At 41.2% G+C, this 19,895-nt stretch overlaps 1 protein-coding gene across 2 annotated transcripts in view; it reads left to right on the top strand.

Moving 5' to 3' along the window:
• zfhx3b (zinc finger homeobox 3b) overlaps window positions 1–19,895 on the top strand; it is a 282,485-nt gene that overhangs the window by 221,678 nt on the left and 40,912 nt on the right. For both annotated transcript variants that reach the window (XM_065952964.1, XM_065952965.1), the window contains one exon: window positions 2,285–2,516. In XM_065952964.1, coding sequence (XP_065809036.1) covers window positions 2,285–2,516 — 232 coding nt within the window. The remainder of the gene's footprint in view (window positions 1–2,284; window positions 2,517–19,895) is intronic.

Genomic DNA, 19,895 nt, shown 5'->3' with positions numbered 1-19,895 from the left:
CTGCCAGTCAGGTTTATAGTGAATTATGGCCGATTCAGGGGCATGCGGTCTCAGGTTTACTCCTATATAAACCCCCTGCTTTTTATGGGAAACTATAAAACTTCCAGGATTTTTTTCTACCCCTTGAGAGAAGCTTTGAAGTTTAGGTCAGGTGCTGTCTTTTTTTTTTTAAACTTGTCCTCTCGTAGATTTTTGCAGCACTGAGTCATTTGGAGCCAGAACTCTCTTTTTTTCTAATTCAAGACATCTGCTATGACTAAAAGCGGTGTGCATGATGGATTTGGTGATATCTATAACTGAATCTGTCTCTCAGGTTTTTCTCTGCCTCCTGATGCAATATTTGTGCGCAAAAGAAAAGGAGGAGGAAGAGGAGGGCTTCCACAATATCAAGCAACACCTATTCATGACATCATGGATTGCTTAGAACGAGGCAAGAAAGGAGAGAACGCAGAGACACAGAGCCTTTTACAATCACCTAATAACTCTATTACACCAAGCTGTGGGGCTTACAAAAAGGAGGGGGAGAAGAACTCCTATTCTTTTTTCCTTGAAGCGGTGTCTTAATGCACATTTTAGGTGTAGAAGTGAGAAATATGAAACCGAAGAGAGTGGAACACAATAGCTCAGAAAACCCCATAGCAATATTACGATATTGCCAGAAAATTAAACATTATGAGAAAGGGACAAGAGCATTTTAGGGAGCCATAATATTGTTATGACTTTTTTTCCACAGTCCTGTCAACACCTGATTTAGAAATAATGTGGTTAAATGTCTAATGTTTCCATTGCTTTTAGATTTTTCTAGCCAGCCAAACAGGCCATGCAGGGGTTTTTTTCAGGAGAGTTTAGTTTCATTATGCTGAATGGTTCACCACTCCTTACCTATTATTCTATTTGTAAGCCTGGTGTTTGAGGTAAATGAACAAATTTATATATTTTTTAAACGCAGGATTTGTAATTCAAACACAAGTTAAAAAAAAGAATACTCTAAAGCATTGTTTCTAAAAGCATTGATTTACTATTTAATGCTTTTGGTAATATATTCTCCCAATTTTGGCCTTAGTTAAACAATTGTAATCCCTATTTACATGTATGTATTTACAGTTTTTAGAAGTGAATGTAAAGGACAAAACATCAAAATATACAATTACTCAAATGATGTAAAAAATATCTCACTAAATTTCTTGCTGATTCAGCATGCCTCACTTGACCCATGGGGGCCAAGAAGATTAGAGTAAAAAATTGGAAAACTTTGGGTGATTGATATTGATTGCAGCCACAGAAACGCTCAGTGAGACTCCAGAGTTTGATATTAGGAGCAACACATGACAGGCTGTACTCCAGTGTCCATACTGAGTCTGAGGCTTTTATTGTAAACATGCAGAAACAATCAGTGTGATGCTTTAGGATCGTGGTCAATAACCCTGTTGCTCACACCAGGCAAAGCCATATTGTGTCGGCCTTGCGTCATTGATTGAGCCATGCAGGAGGTAATTAGACCGGAGCTCTGTGGTGTGACTAGTGCTTGTGGTGGTATGGTGTCACAGCGGGGGTGTTAGGCATGTTGTGTCACTGCGGAGGGGGTCCTGAAAGCTGGACCAGGCCTGCTGTTGAGTCTTCTTCTACTTCTGAGGTTGACAGGTCAATAGCGGTGCTGATTTCCTGTCCTCTGAAGGTTGTCCTCCTGTTGTGGAATGTTCCAGTCTGTCTCAGAATGCACTAACACACACACACACCCCCCACCCCCCCAATCCCCTCACCTCCCCAACGGCCGACTTTGCCTCTCTTTCTCTATGAGAGAGCGAGGATTTAACTCACCATGATCAATATTTAGCATCCCATGCGTGAAACAAGCAGATGTTTGGAGTTTCCTTTTCAGAGACGGGAGGCTTCTGTTGAGTGAAGGGGATCAATGCTCCCTTCCGTCTGCGAGGCTGCAGACCCATGGCTTTCTGAAGGGTGGCTGATGTGATTCCTGCCCGCCTATGGGCCCATGAGATTTGCGTGCCTCCCAGGCCTCTCCTGTCCTGTTAGCCCGCTGATACAGACACTCACGCAGACAAAGTGCGCAGTCCAAACAGTTGTCCTGAAGTGAAAGAGGTCTGGATGTTAAACAACAGAGCTGTGATTGGGAATTGATTTGTTCATTTGCCAACTGTTTGAATGAAAGTGAGTCGGTGGTTCCTGGCCAGCTAGCTGCCATCTACAATAACCTCCTTTTCTCCCTCTCTCTTTCTTCTTTCTTTCTTTCTCTTCCTCTCTCTCTCTCCATCCCCTCCCACAGCACCTGCAGCAGCACGAGAACGCGGTGGAGGGTGATGCCTGCTACTACCACTGTGTGCTGTGTAACTACTCAACTAAGGCCAAGCTCAACCTGATCCAGCACGTGCGCTCTATGAAACACCAGCGCAGCGAGAGCCTCAGGAAGCTTCAGCGCCTGCAGAAGGGCCTGCCGGAGGAGGACGAAGACCTCAGCTCCATCTTCACCATCCGCAAATGCACTTCTTCAGACACAGGTCAGAACCAGTCTTTTATGTGTCTGTGTTTGCTCCACTCTCTGAATCTCTCAACCTAAGCCACTTCTTTACACACATTTATACACATCCATCTACTCAATTATGACACTTTGTATGCCCTATATTTCAAAATTTGCTTTCAAAATGTGTCCCTTTTTCTCTTAGCTTATCTCCCCGTGGAATAAGCATTGACATTAACTGATAAAATCTGTTTTGAAAAAGACATCCCATAATATTTTTCTGTTTTGTTTTAAAAAAAAGAGGCGTGAGTTGTTGTAGCCAAAATTGAAATACAAAAGTATTAAATTCACATATATATATATTTTTTTTTTAAATAGCAGTGTGTTGCAAACCTTACATTGATAGAGATAACTGAAATTTCAACTAAATAGCGGAAAGCAGTTTTGAGATAGTATTGAAAAAAGAAATGACTGGAAGTTATGGCTTTTAATTTGATTCAAAATATATTGTTGATTCTCAGTTTGTTATAGTTTGCATCATTCAAACTGAATATCCCTGCAAAGCCTGCCTTCACCAGTAATAATAGAAGTCCTTGTTAATGGTAGCTGTCGTTTTCAGCCATTAAAGACATATTGAGGGAGAGCATTAAGGCCAGAGTAGGAGGAGACGAACAGCAGCTGCAGCTGCAATAACAAACAAAAACACCAACAACCAGCTTCAGCTACAACAACAGTAGTATGACTGAAACAAAATGCAGTGACTGCTCATTTATTACGGAGTGATTAGGAAGACTGAGCTGCGGTCAATTAACACTCTTTCTTACACAGATTTGGTTTTCCAATCACTTTAACTCCCATGCCCTTACAAAGGGCCTCTATTGTGTGTCCCTCCAAGAGGGAACCATTACTTCCCTTGCACACATACTCTCTGTCTGTGTTACGCAGTGAAAAAAACGCCAGCCTGTGAAGACGCTTTGTTCCAAGGAGGCAGGGATAATGAAGCCAGCGGCCGGGAAATTGCGCAAAAGGCAGTCACAGATCTGAAGCAAATCATTAGAGAACATATTTAGCTGAGCAATTAGGGACAATTAAGCTTTCTGCTTGCTGCACTCCAAATATGTTAATGACTATAGTACAGTGGACATGCTAACATGCAAAGGCAAGAGGAAGGGCCATTAAGGTTAAAAGGCTTGGGCGGTGTAAGGGGGGGGGTTACTTTCTTGTTTTCAGACAGCGGGAGTTGTTGTGCTCCTTCTTTTTTGCATGTTTGGCAGACATTGTGTTCATCAATATATTTTTAACATTAGATGTTCTGTATAGCATGTTTGTGCCAGGATGAGGTACCCAGGCTCTAGTTGAAGTAATGGACCCCCTGCAGTGTGGCTGTGTATTGGTGGTATTCTTGCACATTTAACGTGGATTATAGTGGTTTGTACAATATCTTACAGAGCGTTATTAAATGATTTCTTGCTTTATCCTAGGCCCCCTTTTGCACTTTACAAAGGTGTTATGTAACCCCTGTTTAGCATTGTGAGCGTCTGTTTTTACCTTTCTAAACTGTTAAACATGTCTGTTTGGCGAGGTTACATAATAGAGAAGGTTAAACTATTATAAATAAAATGATATCTGCACTTTTAAAGTACGCTGCAGAAAGATCATCAAACAAGCTAGATATGTGTGCCTGTTTACAACCCAGCACAACCTCCTTTTGTGATAAAAGAAAATAAAGGAGGAAGAAAAGGCTTTTTCTGCAAATTACCTACAACAGTTATCCCGCTTTGTTTGTTAAAGGTAACTCTAAAATTGCTGACTCCACAACTCTCAAATACCATGTCACAACCTAGATGCCTTGTTCAAACTGCATCAGCTGTGCTGGTCCATCTGATAGCCCCTCCCCCACCCCTAGGGCCAAACCATTCCCTCCCAGTGTAATGTTTAATTTCCTCTTTGCTAGCTCTTCTGTGGCACAGGGCTCTTTTTTTGTGGTTGAGGCATACTTGCTAAATCAGTGGAACGTTGCCTGGCTTTTTAAAACAAAGTTGCCCCTGGATTGCTGGGTCACCTTGAGTAATTCCCTCGCCTGCTGCTGTTCTGTGATCCTGCGAGTTGGTTCTCTGCTAGTATTAGGATTTTTCCCAAACACATGAAGCCTGCTTTTGTCCAAAGAGTTTACAGCAATAACTAAACAAATGGCAGTAAAATACACACCACTACAATGAGAGGGTAGCATGACATACTTTTTCGAATATCCCTAAAATTTGTACTATAATGTTTTTGAGTATTTACCTATATGTGCAGCAAACTGTTGCCTCTCTATAACCGCAATGTTTGACTGCTACTTCATGCATGATCTGGTGTTTTTTTTTCCACTTAACAGCTTTTTTTCAAATTAATGCTCCATATGAGGATGTCGCAAAAACACAAACTGCTGGGATTTGTTTCTCCTCTGCTCTGAAAGTCCGAGGAGAGCAAGGGCAGTTCCAATTAGACTAACGTGGGAATAAACAGCTTGCATTGTTTTAATTCATGCTCATACTGAAAAAGTGCTGCTTAGGCATGTTTGTCCGTGACCCCGCCTCCATTTGTCTCCTTTAACCCTTTATCTGTGGGGAAACAAAGGGGGTCTCAAAGGGACCCTGGGTCTGTACAGCTGGTCAATGTGCAGGGATCACTGAAAAGAGCTGTGCTTTTACTGCATCAGTGTTAGCCACTAGTTTTGAGGGCAGCATTGCCAGACAGGTACGGACACACAAAAACAGAGAGAAACATGTAAACGTTAGAAAAGGCAGAACCCCCATGATGCTTTCACTTGTGAGCACAGTTGGTTTGTCACATGAGAACAAAACACATTGTAGGTTTAAAGTTTAAAAAGAAGCAGAAGTTTAGGGTGGCTTCAGAAAATACATTTCTATCCCTCAACAATATTTGAGGGATATGAGAAAAAAGTAAGGCACAGAAAGGCACAGACACAAGAGCTTGAGTGACACTTGAGCGTCTGATGACCCTGTTTCATATGAATGATGTTCACCAGGGCATATAACTCCATGACACATTGAGGTTTCTCATTTCTTTACATTTAGTCGACTAAAGTTATTTATTGAGCGCAGAACAGAATGAGATCATGCGTTTTAAAAAGGGCAATGTTAAATTGCACTCAAGGGCAGTATGTGCTGATGCAAAAAAATGTTTGCTTTGGTTTGTGTGAGAAAGAGAATGAGAGGTAGAAGAGTAGAAAATTAGAAATGTACAGTGGTGGTGGCGTACATTTGTGTAAGGAGGAGGCACAGATGAAGAACAAACGTGGCTGACAGTGTGGATTAGCTCCTGCTATAAATCTGCCTCAGTCACAGATGGCAGGCCCTTGATCGTTGGGCTGTGACGGCTTGGCTCTGAACGCAGGAGGAAATCCCTGTCTGTGAGTCGAGGAGGCTGGAAAAGAGAGGGTTGGGGCTGGGGCCGCCTTGGCAGCCACCAGTCATTGTCTCCCATCTGTGTAGACATAGTAGCCTGGGTATTCAAGGGCGAAGTCTGGTGCGGGGAGGGGTTATCACACTTTTGACTCTGCAGTTGTTTCATTTCACCACACCATGAGAGCTTGTAAGTGGAACTTAAGCCTCCAGTAAAGATCAGCGTTACTTTTAATGACCAGTTTGAGAAACTGGGCAGGGGCGTTGTGTCTGCATTATTAACTGGAAATGAGACGAAAAGATGCATACAAATTACTGCATAATAGTGGAATCCAATATGAGATCCATTGCTTGTTTCGCTAAAAGGGGTGCGCTTTCAGGGTCACACACACCTAATAGTAAGGCCTGTTCTGACAACAGAGGCATTTCTCTTCGCTTCACATGCCTCCCTCTCCCTTTCTACCTCATGCATAATTCTACAAATGCTCTGAAAGGCTGGAAAATGGGCTGCTACACGGAAAAATGAACTAATAACATTAAAATAGAGAAGAGCCTGTCACATTTAGGGTTTGCACAGCTCCTTACAGCTCACGCAGGATGTTTCTTTTCTACATTAAGCATGTCAAAATTGTTAAACCACGTTTTTTTTTTTTTGCATTGCATTGAACATTGCCTTCTTTTTGTCTTATCCACTGCTTCCAGCTGCTTTTTTTTTGCAACATATTAACAGGGCTTTACTCTCCCCTGCTATCACATTTTTTATATCTGCATGTCCAGTAGCAAGGCTAAAGCTGTTAAAGCCAGGTAATATCAGAGGTGAGCCAGGCCACGCTCTCATGGCATGCAAGGGCCAGAGTATGAGCTTTTTTCTCCCCACAGGCAAGAGTGAAACAGACGGTAGCCATTTCTGGAATGTCCTCCTTTATTCATGCTTGTTAAAATGCAAAGTAAACCTTTCCAGAAACAGGATATTGTAGCCCCTAACCACCAGACCCTCTCTACATGCCACATTATGGCCAATCTGAAAGTAAGTCATATAGTCAGACACTGCTGCAATGCGCTTTTAATAAAGGCTGTTATTGCCCTGGTGGTGCAGAGTGGATATGAGGATGAGAACTGTGCAGGCCTGGATGAGTAGGGCCCCAGAGGGCCCACAGCTCAGTCAGGCCTCTGTCAGTTGCCTGCCTTCTAATCCCTGTCCGAGGGGCATCAAAGCAGCATAGGAAATTGTTTGCTGTCCACAGAACGTGCCAGGAAATTCATAAATACATTACTTTTCATTTTGAAAATATTACAAAGACTAGACATTTATTAAAAAGCCAAAATGATGGCTTTATAGATTTTCCAGTTTTGTATCATCATTCGTATGACTAGGCTGCTCTAACTAACACAGGGAAGGTCTTTCTTTCGCTGTGCCCCCTGATTCATGGACCAGCTTGATAAAAATTCCTCTGCTGGCTCATCCTGTAATAGCAAATTGACCAGAAAGCCACAACTCTATTCTGGGATAGGCAGTGAATAAAAATGTCCTGTGTCCAAGTTTTTACTACCTCTACCGACTGAAGCCTCGCTCTGTAAACATTGGCTAGATTTTCTCCCAGCCTGATAGGTAGGCAAAGACTGGACCGCGCTGTGCTAGCCTGGCTCATAGATCCACAAGTCAGGAGGACTTGAAGCACTGCAAGTGTCAAAGATGGGTGTAATAATTCCTGTTTACAAAAATAATGTAATTTTCTCTCAAGATTTGGATGTTAACTTTTTATGCAGTTAAATGATTGCCTGTATTTTGCCCTGTGTGTGATTTCACTGTCAGTTTTGTCAAATGGGTGTAGATACACACCATATTTTCTTGCATACCCACAATCTAGCAAACACAAAGGTGTCCACACAGAACATCAGTCAGTGTGTGGCTGCAATAGGCTCTCCCTGTCATCAAGCCCATTTTCAGAGGAGACTGGCAGTACATTATAATATTGGTTTCCCTCTCTTGTCATTACTCAGACACTCTCCTTGAAAGCTGATCCAAAAGATAGACAGTCCATCAGGAGACAGTCATCTCATTTGTACTTACTAAATGTGTTAATGAGTTCTATTTTCAGGCCTAGAGGCTTTGCTGCTGGATATTAGAGCAGAGGTGGCGATCGCTGGTGTGAGCGGCCGGATCTGAGGATCCAGGGTAGCTCAGAGGGAGGGAGAGAGGGGAGGTAATGCAGAAGCCCTGCTGCTCCTCATGTCACTCACAAGGAGTGACCACACTCTCCACAGGGGCTGTCAGTCAGGGCTGAGGGCGGGAAGTCAGTGGTTGCAGACTGACACAGACAGTGCTGAAGAGAATAGATTAGGTGACAAAGACATAATGGTTTTGATGGGTTTAATTATAGCAGCAGTCATGTAGATGCCATACAGGTACATGAGATGAAGGAGAAACAAGTCAGTTGACGCATAGAAAACTGTGCTTAGGAGAGCTCTTATATAAAAAATATGTGTGTTATGGCAAGCGGCACATAATGCACAATTTTACCAATGTTGATTTTGACAAAAACTTAAGTTGAACTATAAAGGACTCCACTGAGATTCTTAGTGTGATTTTATGTCTCTAATTGTTGAACGCACACCAATGAATTTGTTGTATTTAGGATCACCTTTAGTTATTATTGCAAGAGCAATTTTCTTCCAGGAGTCCAACAACAAAACAAGACAAGACATTTAAGGATTAATAGACTGTCTTCAACACTGATAAACAAAACAACATCTAAACACCAGACAAAAGTAATAATGTTTGATATCATTGTCTTAGTTCTCTCACTGTAGTGTGTCCAAATGTTTCTTATACTGGTTAACCAGCACATTTTGTACTGTGTAAATACGGGAAGAAAATACTTTTGTTTGTGATATAGTGCACATTCACATTTCCTTTGTTTGGCTGTTCTTTACTGGTATTAAGTAGTAGTTGTAATATTTTATGTTTCTTAAGTTTTCTGCACTTATTTTCCTCACTTGAATTCTTCCCTCAGGCGCACATTATCATCTTACATGCAGCATGGTCTCATCTATGATATTGATTGTAGTGCAAGTGTATGCCAGGTGGTCTTGGAACTAGATCCAATAAATTGTTAAACACTTAGCTAGCTCCATTTGTTATTACGCTTTGGTATTGGGTGAACAGAGCGGCTCGCTGTCAGAATTAGGCAGCTCAATTTGACCATAGGCAGCATCAGAGAAGAAGCGGGGGTAAAGTTTGGGAACTATTGAGTCGAGGCAGGGAAAGTTTTATGTAGCCATTTTTAATAAGGCTGTTTGTGCCCCCAAGAGAGAGCTGGTGGATCAAAGGGCATGATCTGTGCTATGGATGAGTTCACCCCGGGTCCAGCAGAGACGATCAGCCTCCCTGACAGCAAAACAAAACCAGAGAGTGAAGGATGCCCTATCCAGCAGCATGTTGCCCTCACACTCCGAAGGCTCCATTAGAATAAAAGCAGATGAAACAAAGACTGGCTGAAAGCACAGATGTTGTGATTCATTATCCACTCTGTGATAGATAGGCATGAGTAGTGAACAGAGCGTGCGTAAGTGTAGGTGTGTTGCTTAATGTGCGAATTCATGTTATGTTAGTTTCATTTGACAAAAACATCCTGACAGACAAAAAACATACAGACACTTCCAAAAAGCACACACAACACACACACACACACACACACACACACATAAACATGTGCCCATATTTCGAGTGCATTAGCAAAAAGAGTCCCCTCCAGTGCCTCAACCACTAAAAGCAGCCAGGCAGATGGCAGCAATGAGAGAAGTGCAGAAATAATTCAATAATGAACCTTTCTAACCTTTACCTGTGGGCGTGAGCACCAGTCATTGATTCATGCTGTGCTCGACAGTACACTACACACCACCTGAGGAGGGTGAGAGGAGGGTGGATGAGGAGAAATTAGTTTGGTGAAAAAACACCAAAGGATAATATGAGTGGGAGGAGGCTGCTGCACGGTGTGCTGGTGATGGTAGTGTGAGACTTTAGAGGGAACTTTCAAAATGATCCGGGATATGTGTAGTTTCCACGCATGCTGCATCCTCGGCCCCCTTGCAGCTTAGTGTCAGCATAAATTCTCACACCTCTTGGAGTGTGATGCAACTATCAGAGGCCACAGTACACATACACTGTTGTGTGGCAGCTATTGACCAACACTTGAAACACCATTTGTTAAAAAAATGTAAGTATTTTAAAGGTGTTATACCCACACCCTGCTCCTTGATGATTTTGTTTTTGTTTCGTGGAATCTTTAGATATTCCTCCTGTGTGACTAAGTCAGATTTATGATGTCCTGGTCCACAGTCGCTCTTTGTTTGGCTTAGAACACTGCTCAGTCAGTGCTGTTTTATAAGTTGGCTGTGGGTATGTTCTTCCCACTGTCTATTTGGAGCAAAGGAGCTTAGATGAGGACAGTGATAAATGATTTTAAAGTAAGAGGAAAATGAAAGAGGAGCCAGACATTTGCACTGTAAATGCACACTAAGGTTATGAAGTTTCACAATGTCCATAGTGAGGGGGGAAAGAAGGTGTAGTGCAGTGATAAGACTTTGACCCATTAGCACACAGAAAAACACTTTTTTAAAATGTTTTTTGCATTATCTAAGGTTTGGACTCATAACTATCCTCCTCAAATTTCAACTGCATTTTTAGTCATGCTCTCAAAATATTGTTTTATTACTAAGTCCCAGATGTTTCTGAGTTTAACAGACATGTGACCTAAGTTAGGGATAATGAAGTATTTTGTTTCCACATGTCTAATCCTTGTTGAAATACTTCACAGTGCTTAACAGTAAAAACAGAAAAGTACAGAAATGTCTTCATCATAAAGGTATACCGACTTTTTGATGTCTTTGCTTTACATATTGCCTTTAGCATTAAAACTGCATTTCAGTTATTTTACATAATTTTCTAAATCTTGTTGACATTTACAAGGATTTTATACCTTCATTCAGTGTTATAGAACATTTACCTGTTTATTTTTGTGTCCTTCAGTGCATTTCTAACAATTACTTGTCACATAAAACCACATTTCTAAATATAGCGTGTGGAGAAGAGGGAGACCGCGCAAATAAGTTGGAAACAGCAGAAAAAACCCACCCTGACCAATTTAAAGCATTAAGGTGAATAATCCAGTGTTTAGAAAGCAAGCAAAGGTCAATTTTCATGCTTCTTGCTCAGTACACATACAGGAGAGCATATCGAGTCAATTCAGCAGAGTTGCACAGTCAAGAGGGAAGAGCATGTGGGTCCTTCCGATGTGAGGCCAAGTGCTGCTGTAAAAAGATTTTCTAGTTTCCACTCAGAAGGCAGATGGCTTTGTTTTTGTTATACTGTTATGATAAATGTGCCCTTCATGAGCACGATAAGCAGTATAGTCATGTTTGTACAGAAATACTCAGATGTGTGTGTTGTTATCTATTCATGGTATGTACATTTGTATGCTAATGACTTTGTGCTGAACCTTCGCATACTATTTTTTAGTTTTTAGACAAGTATTTTCTCATACCATCTATCTTATTTAGCGGGCATACTCATTAGCTTGTTATTTTTTTCCCCCTAATGTTTCCCCCTTTTTTAAATTATCAGATGTACAATCTGAGCTGAGCTGTGTCTCAGGAGGAGCTCATTGACTGTCATTTTTAGGTTAAAGTGTATTTTTGTAGCAGGAAACATCAACTCTGGGTTGACACACAATATCTGTTTGGCTCTCTATTCCTTTAAAAATGCATTTTCTTTGTAAATCAGTAATAAAATTATTAGCAAGCCTGCAAACTGAAGGTTACTGGAAATGAGAAAACGTTCTTCTCATGAAAATGCTAAATACTTCACACACTTGGGAAACCTTAGTTGGGGCACATATTTGTGAGATTGGTAGAAAGGAGAACACAGTGGATGTGTTTGAATCCATGTCACAGGTCGTTGTCAGTCTAACAGGCAGGCCAGCACTCAGAGGTCTACTCCATTTAAGGAGGTCCAGAGGCCAGTAAGGCAGCCAGAATTAGGAAAAATGGCCTCTGTTTTTGTCATGTTAAACTAGGCAAAAGAATCTAATTGGGTGGGGGAAAGGGAATGCCAATACCGTCTTTGTTTAAGGGTCCTCTGCAGTCACTTTGCAGGAGCCATTGTGCATTGACCACAATAGCATTAGTTTGTGCTCTGGTTCTGGCCTCCTCCTTTCTCTGGCTCTCTGCAGTCAGCTCCTGTCCGTTCCACTCTGTCTCCACGCTTCACTTCCACGCTCCAACAAGACCAAGGAAGGGACCCTGTAACATGCCCCCCCTCCATCATGATTACCCAAACCAACCTGTCTTACATTATCCCGCCATTTTTATCCTCAATCTTCCCTGGTCAGCTTTCTTATCCACACAATTTATCCACAGGAAATGGTAATTTTTCTGTTGCTTTTTCTTTCGTTTATCCAAGAAGATGATCTTTATATTCTTATGTTCTTTTTATCTGTTTTGAAGAAACAAGTCATTTAATGAAATATTATTTAAATTGATTGCTTCATATTTTAGTGAGACTCTTTTCAGGTGCTCTGCACATCATCAAGATTTTTTCTTCTTTCCTGTGCCACTATGACCAAACACTAAACAGATGCAAATCTGACCGACTGATTATTGAACAGACCATGATGGTAGTTCAACAATGGGAATGTCAATAGGCAAACATTGGAGTATATCCCTGTTATTCTAATGATTCCGCTCAACTGAGAGTTATTTTTTCATCTGCTAGATAGGGGGACTATCTTTGAATTAGCACTCGAGCAATACTACAAAGAAGAGCACTTACCTTCCATAATGTCTTCCCGGAGCAATTCTTATGTTGCTTGGTGACCAAAGCTTCTACTTATAGTGGATTATAATGCACAAGAGGTACAAAAAAAAACACATTTTTGGCCTTGGTATGCTGTAGAAAGTGGTTGTAATCCTCTATCAAATATTTTAGAATGCATGTGTCATGAAGAAAATACATCAAATAACCTGCTAAGAAGATAGCTGGTGAATAAATGATACCATACCGCTCTTGTCTCCTTATGCAAATAGTATAAGAGCTACTGTAACCTTGGTATACTCAGTGCACTGTTAATGGTTCTGTGCCTTGTATAGGTGTAATCATGCGTGATAAAAACCAGGCCTAAGTTACTAACCTAAGAGCAATCTTGTGTGCATTAAAGTGTCCTTTTTTTGTTACAGAGGTCATTCATAACTTGGTCGCGCTGTTGATGTACGGTGAAAGATATTGATTGATTAATGCATTAAGTGCTCACAATCCATTAGGTTCTGTGAAAGGGACTGGAGTGAAGACTTGCTCTTTCTCTCACGGTGTATTTTCACCTCTCCCTGTTGTTCAAAGGGCATCATTTTTATGCTGCCAAAGTTTAAGGGACAAAAGCCTGAATATCTGCCAAATAATGCATTCAAAAGAACATTGCTTCTCATGAGTGTCAGTTCAATTACTCCGAAAAGCCTGACAAGGAATTGCTCTTACATTAGCCCTCTGTTCATTGACCCAAAAGGAGTATGTTATTCATCGTCTTCACCTACTGTGTAACACACATACTTCAGCATCTGAAGTTAAAGATTTACTGTCATCTGTGGGATACAAAAAGGGAGATTTTTGTTTGGAGCATAAGGTAACTAAATTGTGCTATTTTCCACTTCTCATTGCAGTCAGATTGTCTTCCATTCATTGGTGGAGTGCCACAAGTCAAATCAAGCGATGGCAAGGAGTGTTATTTTCAGTTTTGCCATTTTACAGCAAGGTACTTTTGTCTGACCATTGACTTAATCAGAGTAGACACTGGTGTGCTTTTCTCCCAAACTTGGTCAACTGTCTCGAATGGTTCCCTACACAAATAAGAGCAAGGGTCATGGGGTTCCTTCCTTACTACTTAGTGATAAAGAATAGGAGACCTTTATCACCCAGGCCCTAAGAATCAGTCATTACCTTAGAAACATCGTCTGCATTAGAGATTCATAACAGTGTGCCATCTCTGCACCTTTCATCTCAAGCAGGGCCAGCTCCATTAGGATCTTTTATCTTTGTGCTGATGGCTGTTCTTGATAATGGGGCTGCCGAGAAATCCCAAAAAGTAAAGACTCAACTCTGACATTACTGGCCCTCCCTTTCTTCAAGGAGTACATCAGAGTACAGTACAAGACATATACACTCTTATTTGCAGTCTGAAAACTAGCTTTTTTTTTTGCAACTTTTTCTCTTGGATGTTGAAATCTATCAGGGAAGTTCAGTTAATGGTTTGTGGTTTGATAGCTGTGTTGGTAATAAAGACCGAAATGGATTTTTCAACAGCAATAATGCATTTTTACATTTCCCTTTTTCATGCACACTATCAATCAGTACGTCTTAGCTGCCCACATGATGGGTAAAGTTTTTTTAAGGTCAAGGTTTACTCGTGCTCTCCCTGCTGCTAATCGCATAAAAATGCATTAACGATATCCCATGCAAAGCATCATTGAAAACTTTGCTTTTGGGCAGACAAACATAACTGCATAATGGTATAGTAATTCATGCAAGCCAATGTTTTTCAAATGTTACAGTAATTATGAAAAATATTCTTACTTTTCCCCTTCATACCCGCAGCAGAGCAAATCTCATTTCCAAGGCAAAGCGGGAAGGAACACACTGAATAATCATTGTGTTTAATGCTCTGGTCATAATCCCAGGTTTTATGATGGTTTTCTAATGATTTTCTAATGATGTTAAATATTAGTAGAGAGTACAGCCATAATTTGAACACAGCAGTCGTTTTTTCAACGCTCTATCAGCACAGCCGATTGCGACTCCAATGAATATTGCACTGGGAATGAGATTTAAGAGCCATCCCTTTTGGTGTTTTATTTTGCCGTCTCCCCATCTGCCATAAATCCTCATTGCTGTGCTCTTGAAGCCTCCGCCCTCGCCTGCCTTCCCCAGGTGGGAATACAATTAGGTGCAGGGGCCATTTCATTCAGTGCCACTGTCTGTCCACTGCAGTCATTCATAAAAAAACGGTGGAGCTGTCCCAGTGGAGAAAACAGAGGACTCCTGGGAAATATAAAAAACAGGGAAAGAAGAGAGGGAGAAACAGAGAAGAAAATAGCAAGGAGACGAGCACAAAGAAGGGAAGAAATCTCCAGAATTGCTGTCAGAGGAGATACAAGCTTGGCCTCTGATGAGTGACAATATTGAGCAAAATATGTATTGGAGACAAAGGCTTTGTCTCCTTCCTGTGCCTTTTCAATGAATTACACCTCTCCACCCCCTACCCCCAGCTTTTTAATTAAATGGCTGCAGCTCCATCTCTCTATCCGTAGCTCCCCATTACAGAGGCTAGATAAGGGATTGCTATCTGTAGCATGTTAAGAAAGGCTGCTGGGCAGCCAAGCCTCATGAAATTTGTCACAAGATCTCATTTTCCTCATTGCCAGACGTGATGCTTATAATTGATGTGGAGGCAGCAGTAATTTATTGGCCGTCCGCAATTATCATCCCCTCCTAGCAGGGGGATGTGACTGCAATTTATAAGTGTGTGCGTGTGTGTTGTTGGTGTGTCTGGGGTTGGGGGTCTGGCTTTGTATCGTATAAATTAACGTAAAAACATGTTTCTCCTTATCACATGGTAAGTGTGGATGTGTGTGTGCCACTTAAGGATGCAAATTAATGGCTCCATATCATAAACAATATGGGGTTAAAGCAGCCATGTTCAGTCGAGGTGTCGAGGCTGACAAAACGCCAGCTGGACTTTCACACACAGCCGGGGGTTGGAAGGGCAACCAGAAGCCTGAGAGGTGGGGGTCAGAGAGGGTGGGCCAGAGGGGGCATAGGGGGCTGGTGCCGCAACCCTTTGTCCAAAGCTCCTCCTTATGTCTTTAGGGATTGTTTTCACATAGTAAAACCAAAAAAAAAAAAAAAAAAAAACAATTAAAAAAAGGCGCGGGGGGGTTGTTATTAATGTTGCAGTTTGAAAACTAAGGCTGTGTGATATAATGACATAAGTCTTTTACTAGTTTGTTTTAACAAATCAAAAAACACCTTCCTTATAACTTTTTACTAACAATATTCATAAAAAGCAATGCATGTTGCATCTAGAGGCCATTTACTACCATGATACTAATGACAAAGTGAATGGAAGTCATACTGGGTAATAGAAAGCTTCTCCCTGTGTAATACACAACCTCAAATTGCTAATGATTTCAAGACACCTCCTTAAATTGGAGTGCATAGAGTATATTACTTTTTCTGTGCTGTCTGATGATACCATTACAGTCAAAAATAAAACGTTTTCACATTGCCACATGATCTGCAAAGACACTGCATTAATCAAATCTGCATTCATTAACCTAGGAACATCATTAGTGGTATCAAGGCAGCACTTGAGCTTCTTTGTATTATATGTGTAATGTGAACACACTAGGCTGAGGACATTTTGCTATCAGTGTTATCCACACATTAGTAGCGATGGAGGGGCTGGGGTTTTCTTTGCTGTGGGTCAGTCCATTTTTTTGCTTTTAGGGACAATGCATTCGTAGAGTAACACATGGGATAGAAAAACACCCTGCTAGATACACACTGCTTTTAAAGGGCTTATCATTTTTTATTATATACTGAAAAGTTATTAACAAATGTAATTTGAATATTATTTTGTATACACAGACAAAAACAAAACTACTATTGTAACTGATGGGAAAAGTCTTAAGTACTATGCAATGTTCCGCTAGTGTTTTGGACCCTTTCATACACTTTGCTCTGCATACAAATACCAGGTTCAGTGTTGCAAAGATTTTCCTGTTGCACAGCGGTGATCTCCATGGACAGAGTGGATTGCTGTCATGCCATGGCGGGGAAAAGAATGAGGAAGATTTAGGCTGTCACCAGCAGACACTCTGAGCATGCTCCCTTTGTCTGGGGAAATGGAACCTGTTTGTTTTGTCTACCTGCATGCCTGTTGTGTGCAGTTGCCAAATTAGACTTTCAAATCAAGAAGCCAGTGGGAGACCAAGACTCTAGTTTTCTCCTTCCCTTTAATAATCATCCCTGTTTACTCTTCAGGGAGTCTTCTCTATATTTTTTTTTTTTTCTTAAATGCACCCTCTAAGCAGGGAGAGTGTCTTTAATAAAGCAAGCAGGCAGAGCGCCGTTCCAACATGTGAATTGCACAGGAGAGAATTGAGAGATGGAAGCAATAGAGGATCACCAGAGGAGGGAGGGGGGGGGGGGAGTAGGGGCTGCTGCTGCTGCACCCTTCATGCTATTATCTTTATGGCATAGCAAAACATGCTTCGGGCAATCAGCATGAAATTGTTAATTGCTCAGCCCACTTGTGCGTAGCTCAGGGGACAGGGGCCTTCAGGAGGTCCCACATTGAGCGATTAAGAGGTGTCCATCTATCTGCCTGCACGCCTGGGCTCTCACCACACAAAACAGCAAACATTTTGTGTCCTCTTACTCTCAGTAGCCTTTGTAGAAATGAATTGGAAATCACCAGAGGCATGTGCCATATGTTGCATTTAAGAACTAATCCTTAACAAAAGGGTGTGTGCCTGTTTTGTCGCATTGTAGTTAAAATAGCTTGAATTGCTAAAGGAATTGTGGTCACAGTAAGGTACGGTTATAATTAAAGTTTTAATGTTAATCATATGATCTTCTTACATATCTGAAAATGCATTTCTCAACACCATGTAAGGAAAATAAATTTTCAGCAGTACTGTCTTTGTTTGAAAGCCTGTCTGTTAATATGTGTCAGGTGGTCATAGGTGTAATGAAACCAAACCGTATGTGAAACAGCCATTTCTTATGACAACTTGTGGCGTGAGGCCTCCTGTTTGTCCTTGGGATGTTCATCACAGAGAGCAGCAATATTGGCTCGAACACAATTCCACACAAAACACACAACAAACTCAACTCCCACCCCATGTTCGCCTCCAAAGAAGAGGCTCAGAGGAAGATATGTCAGACATCTTCCCAAAACGAACAGCACCCCTCCCGTTACATGCTCAGTCAGAACACATTGCCCCTCCTCTTTGGCTATCAGTTTTGTTCCTGTTGGAAGAGAGGGAGAAAGAGCAAGGTTACACGGGGCGTCGTATTAATGGGGCCTGTCATGCGCGTTGATCGTCTTAGGCGTAGAGGAGGATGAGCGCTCAAAAGGTGTTGTCTTCAAATAGGATTTCTGCAAGTGAGACATCCTTGTTGGGTGATATCCCCCTCAGAGCAGCCACTTTATTATAGAATGATCTGTTATTAAGCAAATGAAGTGCTGCGGGCCCAACGGTAAATCCCTCCACTTTGTCATGGTGTGCTCTCAGTTATCACACCCTGCTCCCTCATTCATTCCTCATATTCTACCCATTTCACCATGTTATACCCAGGAACACCAGCCTTGTATTTAAAGTCAGTCACCCCTTTGGAGCACGCATGACACGAGGAGGATTCCAAGTTGTAATCAATGACTCGTTAAAAGGTGCATTGATCTCTTATAAAAAGAGGAAGTTTGAAACTAAGCAGGCTTTTCCTCCTCAGTAGAAGAAAGCTTATGGCACTATTTGTGCTACAAATGGGAATGAAACGGTCGAGCCGCTACTAAATATTAAGTCTTTTGATTGGTCTCCTTTCACTTTAGGACTGGTTTTAAATAAAACAACTTACACCACAAATAACCACTGCATAGATAAGTGGTAAAATCAGATGGATTTTTTTTTTTTCAAACATAATCACCTAAGAGGCAATTAATTGTGTTTTTATGGTAAAATAGCACATTTCTTTTATAATCTTTTAAACTAAAGGAGAAAAATACCTTAAAGATATCAATTAAAGTTTTACTGCCTTGTTGTCAGATCATTTGAAATGTCTTTCTCCTAGTATGCCTGTATGTTGCATCTCCTGTTTTTTTTTTATTGCAATCCCTTCGACTACACCAACTGGTGGCCAATCAGAGGGATGTTTTCTCTCCCGGCAACCTAACATCACTTTAATCAGTCTACTGTGCAACAACCTCAATTTAAGGAACAATTAGGAAATCCCTTAATAAACTTTGTTTTGACATGGGTCTTTTGTCCTGGCAGTGCAGATACATGATAGAGGAGAAAGAGAGGGGTGATTAGAACAGGGTGAGGTAGACATGGGGAATGGCAACTGCTAGACAGGAATTGATTGCATTAATTGATATGCCAATATGTAAGCTTGTTACATCCACCATTGCTTAGGATGATGGCTAACAGGTCCTGCTGATCAATGGAACCAATAAAGGCTTCATCCATTAATGAGCAATGTGGTAATTAATGTTATCCCTAAACCAATTACCTAAGGCAGTGCATCTACAGGAAAGTGCAGCAAATGGTCCGACCAGGTTATCTCTTTTATACTCTTAGCGATTTTCTCATGCTGCCTCTTTACTGCGAGTTAACATGGCTGTAAGCCGGCGCTTTGGCCAAGTCTGTTCACAGCCCATTGAAGAAATCTATTGTGATGTAACTGTAAAAGTTATCAGAGAAAAAAAATGAACTGAATCAGTCATAGCTTCATATTGTTGTGTAATCGCATTCATGTTTTTCCTTTGTTTGGAGAACATTGAGCATTGATGGCAGTATTAAAACAAACATCCTTATTGGCCAATACTTCCAGTGACATGTCAATACACGGCTAATTATACATCTTTACATGGAGGCTAGTTAAAGCGGTGAAGAATATGTTCATAGAGTGTCTCTACAGCCACAACAGCCTGATTGTCTTGACAGTTGGGAGAAAGAGCGAGCCAGAGAGTCAGTGCCAAGTAACAAACCACAACCCTCTCTAATAGACACACTGTCTGTACATGAATAATAGCAGGCTTATAAATCAATAGTATTGTTTTTGTGTTTTAAAATAAGAATTTTCTTACGTGGAATTCATTACTTCCTTCATTGCTCAACATTTGAACCCCCTCTCATCTTCATACCATGCAAGTAAAACAGGGTTTCCTGCACTTTAGTGCACA

Source organism: Labrus bergylta, chromosome 3 (genome assembly GCF_963930695.1).
Source record: "Labrus bergylta chromosome 3, fLabBer1.1, whole genome shotgun sequence".
NCBI lineage: Eukaryota > Metazoa > Chordata > Actinopteri > Labriformes > Labridae > Labrus > Labrus bergylta.
Note: the sequence above shows the minus strand (reverse complement) of the source record. Positions and strands in the feature narration are given on the sequence as shown.